The sequence below is a fragment of the Brienomyrus brachyistius genome, chromosome 2 (genome assembly GCF_023856365.1).
Source record: "Brienomyrus brachyistius isolate T26 chromosome 2, BBRACH_0.4, whole genome shotgun sequence".
Taxonomy (NCBI): Eukaryota; Metazoa; Chordata; class Actinopteri; order Osteoglossiformes; family Mormyridae; genus Brienomyrus; species Brienomyrus brachyistius.
In genome coordinates, this window is record NC_064534.1 from 20,810,956 (window position 1) to 20,827,110 (window position 16,155).

Consider the following 16,155-nt stretch of genomic DNA (forward strand, 5'->3'; position numbering starts at 1 on the left):
TTGGTTTCATCACATTTTATTGGTCTGCCTCGCACTCGCAGCTAAGTGATGTAGAGCGTCTCACTGGACAGTACACTGGTGTGAGGGGAAATCCAGTAACCAAAGATGACTGGAACAGAGTACGGGTCAGGTACCCTGGGTACATTTCCACTCCTCTGCAGGGGGGGGGGGTAGGGTGGGGGAGGGGCACTGGAACCAGCAGGACCGACATCCCCCTCCGCACTTCAGATGATCTTCACCACTGGGAAGTATTTGTGCGCTGAGAAGTCGAACTCTGGCAGGGCCTGCAGACAAGGTGAGGAGCGGTTAGACCAGACATGGAGAAGATGAGGCCCAGCCAGCATAGTAAATTACTAGTGGCATTTTCAACAGTTCTATATGTAAATCTATGCCAAAGTGAAATTGCAAATGCTGTGTTTCTCCATTCACGGATTTATCATCCCAAGAGATTAAGATATGGTTACTTCAATGTGGAGTGGACATTCCAAGAGCTAGTAGAAGAATTATCGTTTCATCTTCAAACTACTAATTCGCAAATTCCATGGCAATTCTGCGAATTTATATCAACCTAAAGCGAATATGAAAACGTTTTTGCAAAATTTCCAAAATCTGAATGCTCCAATTAACAATGTTTCGGTTTGCATCTTGAAAATGTACACAATCTAGGTCGATGGTAATGCCTCTCCTGGCGAGATGTTCTATGGCTTATGGCCAAGCACCTAATAAAACGCTATCCGAAACTCAACATCAATCCTGTAAGCTAAAATTCACATTTTATTTACAGCTAGTTGGAAGAGAGCATTGATACTATTGGAGGTGGTGTAGAATGCAATGATGTAATGAATATGCCAGCCAGTGGACAGTATGCTAACATGATGATGCCTGTGGATTCTGGCAGTAACATCATGACCAAAGCTCTCGTTTTGTTTACATACAAGAAGGAATACCGTCTGTTTGCTGCCAGTACCTTGGCGTCCTTTTTGTGTCCCCCTGCTAGCAGTTTCATTACCACGATGTTGGGTTTAGCTACTTTGAGAATTCTGTTCACCTGGGGGAAGAGATTCAGAAGTGGCAAAAATGTAAAGGATATAAAACCTATGTAAATTTAAGAACAAAAAACTATGTAAGCTGAACATAACTTGATTTGAAGTACAAAAGGTGCAGCCCTAATACCTGTATTCCTGTAAAAAGCATAATAAAAATGCTTTTTAGACTCACTGCTAGAATTCTGACACCAAAATCAAGAAGTGGTTACCCAGTAGAATGATTACCGCATAATCTTGCAGTAGTTTTCAACCAACTTGACCAGCTCACCAAAGAGTAGAGTAGTAAATGATGACCTAAGATCTAACCTAGAACAGTCCATGGTGACCCTCTGCTTGCCAGTTCATACACATTTCATTTTAATTTTGTACATATGATGTCTTGGCGAGATGAGATTTTGCAAGTAGAATCTCTTTGTTTACCTTGGTCAAAATGTGTATTATCTCAGGAAGTGTGATGGCACAGAAAACGCTGCGTTCTCTTCAATTTTAAGTTTAAATTAAACTCTTTTTCTCACTTGAAAACTCAACCTAAAGTATATTTCAGATACATCCTTTTCTGAGGAAATCTGGCAAATTAAACCATGCATTTACAAAACGCTCCATTTAGGAGTAGCCTGTCCCATGCATGAAGCAGAGAGGCCTCACGGAGGCCTGCCTCACGAAGGCCTACCTCCGGGTCAGGGCTGGGCAGGTTCTCCAGGATCAGCCTGGCCTGCTGGAAGTGTTTACTGGCCGCCATGTACAGGTCTGCTGATTGGAGAGCAGGGCTGTACTTCTTCAGATCAGACATTTCCTGGACGAGACAGACGGATAATTAGTAGAGGGTTGGGTAGTAACCTCAGTAAACACTGTGCTGATTATCTCATCACATCTGCATCACTGTGAACACTCAGGCAAACCACAGTGATGTCACTGTGAAGGGCGACATCACTCTGGCTAAATAACACTCTGGATGAAGGAGACACTATCCAGTCTCATGCCGTATGATGTCCCCCTGGGACTGGCTTTAGGACCCGAGACCAGCATAACTGGTTAGAAGGAGGACGAATGGAAGGATGGGTGACGTATCTCAGAGGGATGTTAGCACGCATCTGAGATGCAGGTTCAGTACCTTGAACTGTATGTAGTGCACTGGCGGGGGCGTAACCACGCTGTTGAAGGGTGCAAAGCGATGCTCATAGCGGACCTGCTCGCTGTCCAGCTCGAACTTGGGCTTGCGCACCTTCCCATCCATGTCCAGGGCGATCATCGTCTGCGCAGGGAGACAGCTTTAGCGTTTGGGACGGCGTGTGTGGGATCACACATGGAAACATGCGTGTCGGGAACACCGTCTGCACGTTACCTTGTACATGCCGGCACACATGTTCTGATACGCCTGGCTCATTGTGATCTCGCGGCTCAAAGGACGCGCTATCGAGGGAGGAGGGAAATGGAAGTGAGGTTCAGTGTGCGTGTGTGCTTAGCAGCCTCTAGGGGGTGCACTGCGTCATTTATCATGCATCATTTCCTGCTCCCGGATAATCCCGGGCACCCCCGTCACACTGTGAGTGCAGCATCCGTGGGGGGAGGGGATCCACCTAGACACTTCACCTTTTTTCTTCTTCTTGGACTTCTTGCTGCTACGGCCCTTCTGCTGTTCCTCCAGGATTCGCTCCTCCGCCATCTGGGAGCTGTCCGCTCGACTCAGTGTGGACATGAGCCAGGCGTACAGGAACTCCGACAAGTACCTGGCACACACACACACAGTCAGCCAGGAGTACAGGAACCTGAGACACACACGCCTCTGCTACTTGTCAGCAGATGAAGTTAGTATGAATGTGCAGATAGTTAGTACTCACTGGCAGATACAGTAGCACTCATCAGCAGATATAGCAGTACTCACCAGTAGATATAGTAGTACTCATGCATGCTGTAGAGCTCCAGCTCAAAGCCGCTCAGCAGGTACTGGATCATGATGCGCAGGTTGTGGTACAGGATCCACGTCCCCAGGCAAGCCAGGTGCTGTCTCTGGGGCTCCTGCTTCACCAGCATGCTGTGCAGGGCAGCGTCCATCTTCTCGGCCTTGGGGGACGGGGAGCAGACGTTAGGGGGGTGGGGGGGGGTCAGGCTTGATGGGAAGGCGGGGGGGACAGACACACCTCATCCTGCAGCGTGGCAAACTCCTCCAAGATGTGGCCCAGCTTGTCCCGCTGCCGGGCGCGGTTGTGGCCGTGGATCTGGATGAGGCTGCAGAACGGCTGCGGGCAGAGGGACGGGATGCAACACTGCGTCACTGCAATGCTGAGCTCGCTAACTGAAACATCTATCTGCAGCACAGGACTGAGGGACTCCCTGGACAGGATGCCAGCCCGTCACTGGGAGCACAATCACACTCGCGCTATGGGCCGTTCAGAGAATCTCCTAACTGCATGTTTTAACTGTGGGAGGAAACTGGCACGACGAGCAGAGCACAGCAAAGAAACAAAAATCCGAATACGGTGCAATCTGAAGAAAACTGCGCTCTGCACATGGTCACGTGGTGAACGTACTCTGGAGCAGTGAGTGACGAAGGAGTCGATGTAATCTTTGGCCTGGGGGTTGTTGTACAGACAGCACCTATGGGAAAATGGAAAAGCATGATTCAAGCAGCCTGACAGGACACGGACGGTCGGCATCAGTCAAGGAGACGGCACAGAGTCAGCCAGTGATGCGGAGTGGAGAGGAGCTGTCACTGCGCCCGTCTGGGGGCACTCACTTTGGGGAGAGCACGGGGGGGCTTACGAAGCTCCTCAGGGCATCCTTCATCATATCCTGCATTAAATGCGTCCCAAACACTTTCTTATTATCAATCAGGAACGTGGTCTGAAAGAGAAATGCGATTTTAAACAACGAGCTCATCGTCCTGGCTTTAACCTGGAATGTGTACATACCAAAATACACGTGCGTTAGTCATTTTAGTTTTTACGGCTTACCCACACAGCATAAACCAAGCATTTACACTTTAGCTACACCCCAGCCCCCACCAGAACCAACCCATATTATCCTTAAAATAGTTCTGACCACATGAGCAATGTAATGTGCATATATGGTTGGCGAGAATGTTAGCATGACACCATATGAACACTAGCAACACTAACGATTCACAAAATGAGACCATAGAGGGGTACTAGAAATAACACCAACCTGGAGGAGAGACCTGGACAGGACGCAGGGCGACTGCTCACTGAACTCACAGAAGAAATCCTGAAACAATCGGAATCACACACACTAAGCCAGTTACAGGCCCTAAAATGCCATCAGTGATGAGTATGAAGAGTCATGTGGTGGGTGCGGCAAACGCACTGTACCAGCAAATGCTTCCCTACATGACCTGAGTATCCATCACAAACCCAATTTTACAGTATAATGATGATTATATATAGGGAAGTATATTCATAACACCCGATGCAGAGAATGATCTGGAAAGTGCCCTCCTACCGGCAGCTGGGGTACTGTGTCTGATTAACATGCCTACCAGAATCCCATGCAGGTTGGTGGTGTTGATGACCTCACACACGGTCTTGATGCGGTCGATCAGCTTGCTGAAGTAGTTGACCATCTCCTCTCTCTTGATAATCTTGGCGTAACGGGGAAATGTGGGGGGCAGCAGCCTCTGGTTCACCAGTGGCTCGAAACCCATCATTATGGGATGATCTGAACAGGGAAACCGGGTTCCAAACAGAACAGAACCCCACCGTATGAGAAGCATCCAGATGAGAGGCTTGGAGGGACCATGAGGTGGTCATCACAGACTTAACAAGAAGTTGATGTTACCCATAATACCATAACACCCTGTGTGTTACCCATAACACCCTGCACGTTACCCATAACACCCTGCACATAACCTGTACATGTCAGCTTTGGAGGATTCCCAGGATTCCCATACCTCCTTTGGTAGTGTCGTTCTGCGACTGGACTCCATGGTGAAGGGTGGAGTGGATCGCGGGGAGCAGGTCGGCTGCCTGGGACATCAGCTTCTGGGCCTCGCTCACGGAGCTGGTCTGACAGAAGCGAAGATCTGCTCATAAGTGGCACTCGGCAACAGTCGGAGGAGTGCGGTTATCACCCGGGAACAGCCACCGTAACCCGAGTGACACCTACTCCTCTCCAAAGGGAACGTTATGTATAAATATGTGACATATCCATGTACAGAGCGACAGAAATTACTGGCTTCGTGGAAAGATGCCCATATATTGTGGGTGAGAGAGACCCACAGACCCAGGAGTTAATCAGCAAGCACAGTAGCAAGTAAGGGTCGTTTATCTAATACTTCATCTCAACCTCTTTTGAACAATGTAATTCATTAATATAATAAAGTAATTCAGTAAAAACACTAACAAAAGAGATACATTGATACATTTTATCTCATCGTGGAACCCAGTTCCTTGGTCCCTGTCAGGGTGACTACGGGGGTCTCACCTCTTTCTTTGTAAAGGCGATCAGCCCAGTGAGTAGCAGCCGTGTGAACTTGATTCTGCTGAACAGAGCCAGGCACTGCTGGTGCTGGGTGAACAGAAGCAGCAGGTGTGAAACACAGGCGGGCGCGACTCGCATCAAACGGACCGGCTGACCCCGCCCAACGCGGCACACCACGCTATGGACTCCCTACCTTAAATCCAACAAGCTGTCCGATTAAGCAAGACATCCTTCTTAATGAAATGGGTCTTAGTTCTAGCCCATATGAAAAGCATTCTGGGAAACGTGAGAATTTAATCACATGCATCGGCTTTTAGCGCAAAGCGGTATTTGTCAGTTATTGTTTTAATAATAATTTAAACAACGAAAACAAGCTGGAAACTAGAGGCATTATTCTCCTTTCAAAGCCAAGATGATTTACTCAAATCATGAGAAGCTGGATCCGAAGTCACTTTTCATCAGCTCAAGAATGTACATGCACATTTTCAGACTGTAATCGGTAATAAGGGACCTTCCAGTCAGAACTGTCAGGCATGTCTACCCAGCCGCCCCCATTCACAGAAAAATGCCCCCCATAGGACACGCCAGACATCGCTAGAACGGCTCTCTGTTCTTGTTAGTTACTCTCCTAGAAACCAACAGAAAATTCCCAGCCCTGTTTTCCTACAGCTCTGTTATCCGTATGGCCGAATGGACAGATGGGAAGAAAGACGGTCTCTTACTTCCAACTCCACCTCCGGGTCCCTCTGCTCGCCTTGGCGGATGCGTGTGCTCTGTGAGGGAGGAGGGTAGAGGGGTAGGGTTGGCGTGGGGGAACAACAGGCTAATCAGGCAACTGAGCAGGATTGTGAAGCATTTAAAGGCAAGGTACAACCGGGGCAGGATGCTCCACTGAAGAGAATGTACAGAATTAAGGGTTCAAATTATTGAAGGGCAATGGTAAGGGGGGCGGGGCATAGGTGCTCTGTTATGTGCTTCAGTGGAGCGAACACCACATTTAGGACCTTAATTCTTAACCCCGGTCTGTCAGTGTGTGGGCAAAGGAGACCTCGCTGGGCTGCTTCCGTCTATCAAAACAGTATAGTTAAGTAAACTGTGATCTCCACCCATAAACTCATCCCACCCAGTCACAGCTGGCTAACCATCCAATCCTGCACTCAGTCTAATTCCTGCGAGTGCAATCCCACATGATCCCCAAGTCCAGGAACGGCGAACAGAGCCGTTTCTCATTCTCCTCAACAAGCAAGCACTTTGCTTCATACAAGAAAAGTATTTTATGAATCTCTCCATTAGGTACATGAAGAGTTACTATTCTGCCATTACGATTCGGTGATATGGGCACAGCCCACGGGGGTGTACCTTCACTCTCCTCTGCAGGTCGTCTTCTACATCCTTCAGCATGCCTGAAAACGAGCGTGCAGACATCACAACACTGACCATGGCCGCACTGCTCAGGGAATTACACGTCAAAATGGACTTCATGATAAATGTCACAGTTCCAAAGGAGATAGACAGTCTACAGTAGTACTGAGAATTAACCCAGAAGGGCTCTAGGACCCATAACAGCGGTTCTTAATCTAAACAAACCTCAAAAAGCCCATTTCATATAAAGTTATAACTAAATTGCATTGAAAAGAAATCATTAAAGAATGATAATAACAACAACTAATAATACTTATTCACTATACACTATATGGACAAGAGTATTGGGGCACCTGACAATTACACCTACTGGAACTTTTAGGAACACCCCAGGCTAAATCCTCAGGCATCAATATGGAGTTGGTCCCCCCTTTGCAGCTATAACAGCTGCCACTCTTCTGGGAAGGCTTTCCACAAGAATTTAGAGTGACTATGGGATTTTTTGCCCATTCATTCAGAAGAGCATTTGTGAGGTCATGCACTGATGTGAAGGTCTGGCTCGCAATCTCCATTCTAGTTCATCTATGACGGGGTAGGAGTCGGGGCTCTGTGCGGGCCAGTCAAGTTCTTCCACACCAAACTCACCCAACCATGTACGTAACCATGACTACAGAGCTAGGTCCTTGATTTTATATACCTGTGGCAAAGGTATTTCACACCTGAATTCAGGGACTGAGAGGTGTGTGTCAATATCTCTGCCCATATAGTGTATGTCAATCACCATGAAGTCAGACTGATTACCAGAGCTGAGCAAGGACTAATGGTGCCTTTCCCACTGGCATACTGGAACCGAGCCGCCCCTAGGCCTTACTACGTGATGCACTAGTTACAGCCAAATTTCAGCTCACTTTGGTTTTCCACTGCAGAAGCATCAGCTCGGTAAAGGCACTGCCGAGGAGATGCCTCTTTACTGTTCACTCGATGTACATCATGATTTACTATGTGCTATTTTCTGCTAGCAAGTCTGTGAGAATTGCTGTCTTATGTTAGCATCAAGCACTAGCAGAATTAACATTCGTTTGTGCAAATTGCATTACGAATCCATTCGTTCAGCTATTATATAGTACTTTTTTAAGCAGGTGGTTGGATATTTTCAAGTTCCGAGTTATTAGAAATGAATCAGTATATCACAATGTGTGATACTACTATTAACGAGCAATACATAGTCCACGCCCGTTTTTTCCTTCAGATTATCCATGCATATCGATGCAGATCACCAGTATCTCCCATGCATTTCAACCAATAAGACTGTGGTGTTGCCACCAGCTCTGTCTGTTCACGTCACTAAGCAGGGCCATACCAGCGTGAGTACAGCTCGGTTCTGGGTGGCAGTGGAAAAGCTCCATAAAATTGCTGATGGGCTGAAAAGCAAAGATCACCTGTTACTCGTAGGTCAGTCACATTGTTCGCCATTTTAAAACCATACGTCATTGCCTGGAAATCCTCCTGTGAAACATAAAAGATTTTAGATGGTTAAACAATCACAAAGATTGGAAGGTTGCAATGCATACAGCAGGGCTTCTTAACACGGTCCACTGGGACCCTCCCAGACTCGCATGTTTTTGCTCCCTCCCAGCTCCTGTAAATGCGGACTGTCTGGCAGGAAGCAAAAACATGGATTGTCTGGGGGTCTCCAGGGACTAGATTGAGAAACACTAGCCTAGAGGATCAGACAGCCTGTTAAGCAACTACAGAATGTAAAGTATACATTTTATATAACAATAAACTCAAACAATCTATACTGCTGTATTTCAGCTGTACATCATCTATACTCAGATAAAGAACAATGGACCAGAGACTGAAATAAACTTGCATAACAGAATGAATCCAGGCATGAATTAAACAGCTCCTCCATAAGCCCAATCAATAGAAGCTGTTCTGTCAGATGCCAACCAATGGGTAATTTTAGCTTTTGCCTTGTATTGATATTAGCCTTATATAATGAGACCAGGACTGAGGTTACATATAGACAAGGGGAGCATGAGGCCGATGTAAGGCTGGGAATGCAGGAAGCAGCAGGAGATGGAGATGGCTTAGCATCACTGGTGCCGGAACAGTCAGGTTGCCTCAAAAGGAGAATCAGAAATGACGGTGCCAGGATTCTCTCTGGATATACCTCCTCAAACACGGCAGCCTTGTTGACCTTCTCACGGGCAATGTCGCAGACCTTCAAGATACCCAGAGCGAAAGCCTTCATGGCCGAATCCTGGATGAGGTCGGGGTTGTGGACATACAGGCAGGTGAACACCGTCTGTGCCAGGGAGTGACCCTCCAGCCATGTGATCTGTAGTGACCAGTAGCATCTCAGCAACAATGTTCGACACAATTCTTGACTCTCCACCGACAGGGAAGAAAGTTAGACCGCAAGCATAAATTGTCAGACGAAAGTACATTTAAATATGAAAAATATATGCAGTTGGCTCTGGGTATCCATGAAGGATTGATTCTGGGACTTGCTGGAATCTCTTAAAAAAAAAGTTTGATCCACAGTTGGTTGAACATGCAGATAGGGAAGCCGCGGATACAGAGGGCAGATCGCAATATAGGATAACACTCAGAAACACTAACCAGACAACAGAAGCAGGTGTCCATAATCCCGATGAGTTCGGGCAGACTCAAGTCGCTCACTCGGATGGCTCCATCCTATTGAAGAAGCGAGGAACTTGTTTACGCTTTTCCTGACACCTGCTTTGATCTCTATAGGGAAGTAAATTTTGACCTAACAGATGGTGAAAGTTTGCGTTCTGTCATCCACATAAAAAATATGCAAGGTCATCATGCACCACCACCAGTGTATGAATGTGCGTGTGGATGGGTGAATGTGAGGCATGAATTGTAAAGCGCTTTGAGTGTTCGTAGGAGTACAAAAGCGCTATATAAATGCAGTCCATTTACCATCATAGCTATGGTATGCCAACCAAAAACTAGGACTAAAATGGCTTAAAATGGACAGTGGCATATATACCCCAGAAATGATTATGTATTAAAAACACAAATAAGGTCAAATTAAATACACAAAAGTAGTAAAGAAAATCATTTGTTGTCATTTGTTTTCAAAGTAACTTCAGTGGCTGCCATACCTTGACTGCTTGCTCAAAGTTCAGGACCTTCCTGTTGACCTGGTTCCCAATCATGCCGGCGTCCATCTTGGGATCCATCATCTCAATGGCGGACATGGCTTCAAAGAGGCCGAAGCTGCCAATGAGCAGAGGCGTGAGCTTTAACTCTGACGTTTATTCACCAGCAGATACTGCCTACAAAAGGCCAACACCGGCCTCTCAACGCATTTATTCAACTAAAACATACGACTGGAAAAACAAAGAAGGAATCTTAAGAACAACCATCTGCTCAGCTTGCCTTTGGGTGGTATCCAGCCTAGAGTTCTTTCTTTGCCAAGAAAAGACTGCTGACTCTGTTCATGTACTTTACCAATGTATGATTAACTGAAACTGAGCAAGATGGACTGAACACAAGTCACATGGTCACACCTGGATAAGTGAGATTCAGAGTACTCACAGTTTGTCGTGAAGAAGCTCCCCGAGATTGAGCTCTGCGTAAAACAAAAGAATTTAATCAATGTACTGTCAAACCCACTGAAACCAAAGCAACCACGTTATGGGCCAGTATGACACTTACATTAAAAACCATCGATAACTCTGGATGTCAGGTGATGGAAACTCTAATGATCTGACGGCTGCATCAGCGTTTCCAACAAAGCCGGGCAGCTTCTGGAATTATGTTGCTCTGATGTTCAGTTTTAAGAAACAGCAAAGAACTGCCGTTCTGAAGAGCATTTTCCACCAGAAAGGCACATTCGAGTCACTGCCACTACAACACATGTTCCCCTGAGCAGCCATTAGATTACACAAACAGAGCAGGAAATTAAAGAGGAACCCTCCAGTCAAACGTCTTGTACCTTTACACCAGCTGCTAACTGTCGCCACCCTTAAACCACTACATACCTTTGCAGGTCCCTTTGAAGTCCTGAGTGATGTCCACCCAGTTTGCATTATTCTTCATTTTTTCTGGGATACCCAGTCCCCAGCCAGCTTCATCCTCCTCCATCGATGACTTCATCACCATGGCGAGAGCTGAAAACAAATCCATCAAATTCATTGGCAACTGGCATTTGTGTACAAGAGGACCACTGTCAGGAGGTGAAAGGCACCAAATAATTTCGTATCAACAAAGCAAAGTTTAATATAACCCAGATGTATTATTTTATATACGAGATAACATTCTAACAGGACCATAAAGAAATCGCAATTTATAAATAAGAATTTCTATCAAATGGTGGGGCAGTGGTTAGTGCTGCTGCCTCACATCAAGAAAGTCCAAGGTTTGATCTCGAGGCCTTTCTGTCTGGAGTTTGCATGCTCTCCCAAGTGGGTGTTTGCTGGGGGCTCCGGTTTCCTCCCACAGTCAAAAAGCACACAGGGTAGGTTGATTGCTGAGTCTAAATTGGCCCTGTGCGAGCGTGTGCACCCTGCAGTGTGTTCCTGGGATAGGCTCTGGGCCCCCCCGCGACCCCAGTGGGGAATAAGCAGTCATGATGATGGATGGATGAATTTGTATTTAAAAATGTTGTCAGGTATGAATTTCAATGATTGTAACACTTTACATTAACTGCACCTCCATAATGCATTCGTAGAAGATTCAACGCACCTTCATAGTGCATTTACCAAACATTCATAAGCAGCATGTAAGTACCAAACATTCATAAGCAGCATGTAAGTATACCTTAACATCCTAACATACTGTAACAGCTTTATTATACCTTAATAATACACATTGTGATTGTGATTATATAATGTAAATTCTTGTTATTATCATATAATGTTTGTTATTGATGTATATTAAAACTGTTAGGGTATGATAGGATGTTAAAATATACTTACATGCTACTTATGAATTTTCAATGAGTTAATGTTCTATGAATACATTACAGAGGCAATATGAAGGAGCAGTTAATGTAAAGGGTTACCAAATAATTTTTGTGGTACAGCAGATGCAAATGGACTGTCATTTTTAACACCCGACAAAACCAAAGAAAAAAGTGTAAATGTTTCAATACGGCGGACTACAGGAATAACTAGATATGAATGCATATTGCATGAAAATGTGAAAAGGCAATTATATAAAACTTTAAAGCCGGGTATTTGACAGTTGTTACAGAAATATCGTGAAACTACATGTGTTTACAATCCAACTAAAGAAATGTTATTAGCGAAGATAAGATTGATATCAATATTTAAAGGATGCAAGTTTGCATCCTTACAAATTCTGTTGCGAAGAAATACCGCAATTGACAGCTTAGTAGCTATTAATTTGGTGCGAGCACGGGGTCCTTCCCAAGAACTGTAATGAGAGCACAGAGAAATGGAGCAGACTTCAATGCTATAAATCAGATTACCTACCCGGATTGTTTTATCATTGTAAAACAACTTACTGTTAACTCACTGTTCACAGAATAATCTAACAGCTATTAACTGTCCAGTCTAATGCGACAGCCAACAGGATGATGTTCGTGGTGCTATTGCTACTGTTCCAATGGTTTGACGAAACGATAAGAATCACTGCGTTTTTACGTACGTAAATAGGATAAATATATGCGATCAATAAAGCAATAAATATTTAACGAATACGCACCAAGCTAGCTGTTCTGTGGCTGCTTCGACCCCTTCTACAATCCACAGTACAACAAACGACAGGCACTATGAGGCAATAAAATAATCTACCACAGTTTAGTGCATTGTGGGAGTCGTTGTGCCCAATACCACAAACAATATGTTCATTGAACGGTAGAAATAGCACCCTTGGACATCCTTTCCCATAATCCCCTAACTAAACGTCACATTTAAGCGCCGAAAAATTGTAAGTTTGAAACCACATATTCCATAATTCATTAGTGACCAAAGTCTCGCGTTGATATGTATTGACAGCGAGCGTTCTTGGAATGGGAGTGTTTGGATGGTAACATCGCGGCAGTTTGTTGTGTACGGTTGGACGAATATTCTACCTTTAATGTGACGGTACTTCCTTCCTTCCCTCCCTATGCGGTTCGTATGCATTCCTGCTTTACTAGTCTGCACAGTCGTGTCTTTCTCTGCTGATTTCTGTCTGACTGAGCTTGATGGGAAGCTGTGTGAAATGCCAAGCAGGTACAGCCCTTGGTATGCTCCCGGGCTAGTGAGCCTAAGTTACCCTCAGATTGCGGTGATTGCGTGTCAGGACGACCTGAAGGCGAGTTTTCGGGCCCGGCTGAGGTGACAGTTCATCCGCCAACTCCCTTCAGTTACCAGGGGCGTAACGCTCAGTGGCGCTCGAGGAATTTGGGGACATTTAAACGGGCATTTAAGCGGCTCGGTTTCTGAAATGCAAAGCGGGAATTATGTGGACTCGTTGTTTTTTTGCTGACTGAAAGGTTGAAACAGTCACGAGTTTTATTGCTGGTTTATAAAAAAAATGTTATTTTTGGGTTGCTTGATATTTCGAGCAGCAGGCATCGTGGTCAATTTTCAGATACTGTAATATTCCCAAAAACACGAATGTATACAAATATGCAAATATTTGGATGAATATTTCCAGAAAACAGTTTAATGTGGGTTTTGGAAATGGCTATCTGTAATGCACGGTATATTTATTAAATGTGTGCATCCGCGAAGCTACATAATAGCAACGTTCACCCTTTTAACGTTTAAATTTGGACACATTTCTACGAGAAATATGCTTTAATTAACTAAAATTAAGCAGTTTATATTGCGTTTAACTACTTTTTTCGGGGATTCAAGTAAAACGCAATGCTGTTATTATTTTACTATTAGAATTTTTGCTGACTACGGCACTTTAAAAAAGTGACAGCTGTGAACAGTTCCAAAATTTGGTATCCTTTTCGTCACGAATGTTTAATGAAGTGTGAACTAATTTCCATTTAAGTCAAAATAATGAATTAAGGCAGATATTTAACAAACGAAGCAGACCACATCTTATACTGCCATGTTCAACAATTAGGTTGAACACTAATGGTCATTGATCGAAAAAAAGTATGTGATCTCCTATTCACTTTCTTGGCAACAACCTCAACTGAATGCTTTCTGTAGCTGCTTTTCAGACCTGTGCAGTGATTGGGAGGTAGTTTGGAGCATTCCTCTATATGAAACTGTGATGTATATTTTTGAGATATCCTGCTTGAAAGGCTTGCTTCATTTCACACCACAGCATTGTAATGGGAATGAGGTCAGGACTCTGACTTGTCTGTTGTAAATTAAAGCTGCTTAGTTGTTGATTAGCCACTGATACCCCGCTGCAGAATTTTCTCATACATCTTGGAGTCCTTCCAGTCCCCGAGGCAGCAAAGTTACCCCAGACCATTACACTCCCTCCACCATCCTGTAGTTGGGATGAGGTTTTGGTGCTGGTTCTGTGGTTACCCCCCCCCCCCCCCAAAAAAAAAAACCACTCCTGTACAGTATTATTCTTATGTAAACTCATGCCTACAGACATTTTTAATAACATTTAAAGACATGCTTGATAATCCATAGCTGTCACCCTGGAGTGCTTTGTCATTTCTTGAGGACTCTACCTTTTGACCTTGCGGGAGAGCAGCAAAAGTGCTGAATTGCTTCCATTTTTGAGCTATCTGCCTGACTATGGGCTGATATTACACATCCTTTCGTGACCCTGTCCTACCTTGTCAGCCTCAACAGCTCTTCTTTCGAGGTCTACTGACAACTTTTTTGACCAGGACGTATTTCACTTGAACAGAATTCTGTTTTGAATAGCAAGGTGCCAAAACCATGTTTGTGTTTTTATGAATAGATTGGAACATCTGACTCCAGTTACCCTCTTATCAGGGCAGGTTCACATACTGTACTTTTTCATCAGTTACCTTGTTTTAAATTATTTGTTCAATAAAGATATGGCAGTGTAAAGTGTCGTGTGTGTTTGTTAAATAACACTGTCTTTGTTATTATGAGATGAAAATAAGGTGACATTTTAAGAGCTAGTCATACAGAAGTCCAGATAGGTTTTACAAACTCATTGGACTTTTCTCACAACTGTGATAGTAACAAGTGAAATTTAGATATATGTTGGACCATCGTCCAGGAGATGGTCATGTTAATGTGTGATGTTCTCGTAAAGTGTTTAACTATTTGATTTTCTTGCAGGCCGTAAGCGATGGCGAAGTGATCATAGGGAGACATGAATAAGCCCAAAATGACTACCGAAAAAGGGTAAGAACTGTATTTCCCCTCATCATCTTAAGTGGCAGTGGATTCTGCGGCATGCTGTAGCGTTTCAGGTACTGTACAGGTGTGTATGGGAATGGTACAAGTACAAGGCTGTGCGGGAATGGTTAAGGTACAGGTGTGTGCAGTTGTGCGACCCGCCAGTCCCCAGTAATATAGACTATGCATTTAAGTGGAATACTTGCACTCTGATTGTGTTGTATAATTAATTTTTTCAGTGTGTGCGTAAGTTTGTTTGGCTGCCTTTTTGTGTCTTTTAGCTGATATACCACTGTCCAGTTTCTCAACACAGACACCACTGCAACACTGATGCTCTCTGTCAGCAATTTTTTGAGGCAATTTTGAATTTTGGATACAAAATTATCATTACTAAATCCCACAGAATATTGAGAATATCAGACAGCGGAGTTTCAGGTCACACATGTACTTTATGGCCACATTGTTGGGACTGTACCGCATGCACATTTGCTATTGGAGGATTTTCTGGCACTGTTGGTGAGGGGCTGTTCAGTCAGTAAGGACATTTCCTATTGGAGGATTTTCTGGCACTGTTGGTGAGGGGCTGTTCAGTCAGTAAGGACATTTCCTTTTGGAGGATTTTCTGGCACTGTTGGTGAGGGGCTGTTCAGTCAGTAAGGTGGGCGGGTCTGTGGTAGCTGCTGACCTACTCAGATTGAGTACACCAAGCCAAGTCCTGACCCACACACTGTAGTTCCTGTCTGTGTAAACCTTCCAAAGTTGATTCAGTCCATGCTCAAAGCCGACTCGCTGCTCGCCTTGCCTGCTTTGCTCCTACGGTTTTGCTTTGCAGTAACAACCTTTTAAAAACACTCTGAGCACATGAAGCACAGACATGAGTTGAAGTTTATTTTAAGGTGTTTTTGCCAGCTTAGCCATGTGCCATGAGAAAGCTGGCAAGGAATCTAGATCGTGAGTTTATTACTCATGTAAACATTTTTCCTTAGTGATTTATCATGATTATTAGTTTCTTTGGCACCTGATTT

At 44.6% G+C, this 16,155-nt stretch overlaps 2 protein-coding genes across 8 annotated transcripts in view; one reads left to right on the forward strand and one right to left on the reverse strand.

The window, feature by feature from the left end:
• naa35 (N-alpha-acetyltransferase 35, NatC auxiliary subunit) lies at nucleotides 1-12,698 on the reverse strand. The gene is made up of 23 exons (XM_048979912.1): nucleotides 12,552-12,698; nucleotides 10,865-10,993; nucleotides 10,419-10,452; nucleotides 9,983-10,097; nucleotides 9,471-9,545; nucleotides 9,019-9,186; nucleotides 8,282-8,348; nucleotides 6,840-6,883; nucleotides 6,203-6,253; nucleotides 5,484-5,567; nucleotides 4,951-5,065; nucleotides 4,540-4,718; nucleotides 4,209-4,268; nucleotides 3,781-3,887; nucleotides 3,575-3,641; nucleotides 3,185-3,283; nucleotides 2,929-3,107; nucleotides 2,637-2,773; nucleotides 2,389-2,456; nucleotides 2,158-2,298; nucleotides 1,717-1,839; nucleotides 968-1,048; nucleotides 1-284 (listed from the first exon to the last, which is right to left on the reverse strand). The coding sequence occupies exons 2-23, from the start codon at nucleotides 10,983-10,985 to the stop codon at nucleotides 225-227; spliced, it is 2,175 nt and encodes a 724-aa protein (XP_048835869.1). The 5' UTR covers nucleotides 10,986-10,993; nucleotides 12,552-12,698; the 3' UTR covers nucleotides 1-224.
• A 127-nt stretch (nucleotides 12,699-12,825) lies between these two features.
• The window catches only part of agtpbp1 (ATP/GTP binding carboxypeptidase 1), a 31,702-nt gene continuing 28,372 nt past the window's right edge, over nucleotides 12,826-16,155 (forward strand). The window contains exons 1-2 of one of the 7 annotated variants that reach the window (XM_048989369.1): nucleotides 12,826-12,961; nucleotides 15,071-15,136. In XM_048989369.1, the coding sequence (XP_048845326.1) occupies nucleotides 15,105-15,136 (32 nt within the window). In that variant the 5' untranslated portion in view covers nucleotides 12,826-12,961; nucleotides 15,071-15,104. Of the gene's footprint in view, nucleotides 13,169-15,070; nucleotides 15,137-16,155 lie in introns of all 7 variants that reach the window. The other 6 variants (XM_048989434.1, XM_048989416.1, XM_048989379.1 and 3 more) reach the window with 6 other exon arrangements.

Bases quoted from the DNA above. Each gene is read 5' to 3' on its own strand.
- naa35 (XM_048979912.1), bottom strand. From the start codon at position 10,985: ATGGTGATGAAGTCATCGATGGAGGAGGATGAAGCTGGCTGGGGACTG. The intron at 5,568-6,202 runs GTAAGAGACCGT...CTGTTCACCCAG, and splicing joins ACCCGGAGGTGGAGTTGGAA to CACCAGCAGTGCCTGGCTCT. The intron at 3,108-3,184 runs GTGTGTCTGTCC...CCGTCCCCCAAG, and splicing joins TTGCCACGCTGCAGGATGAG to GCCGAGAAGATGGACGCTGC.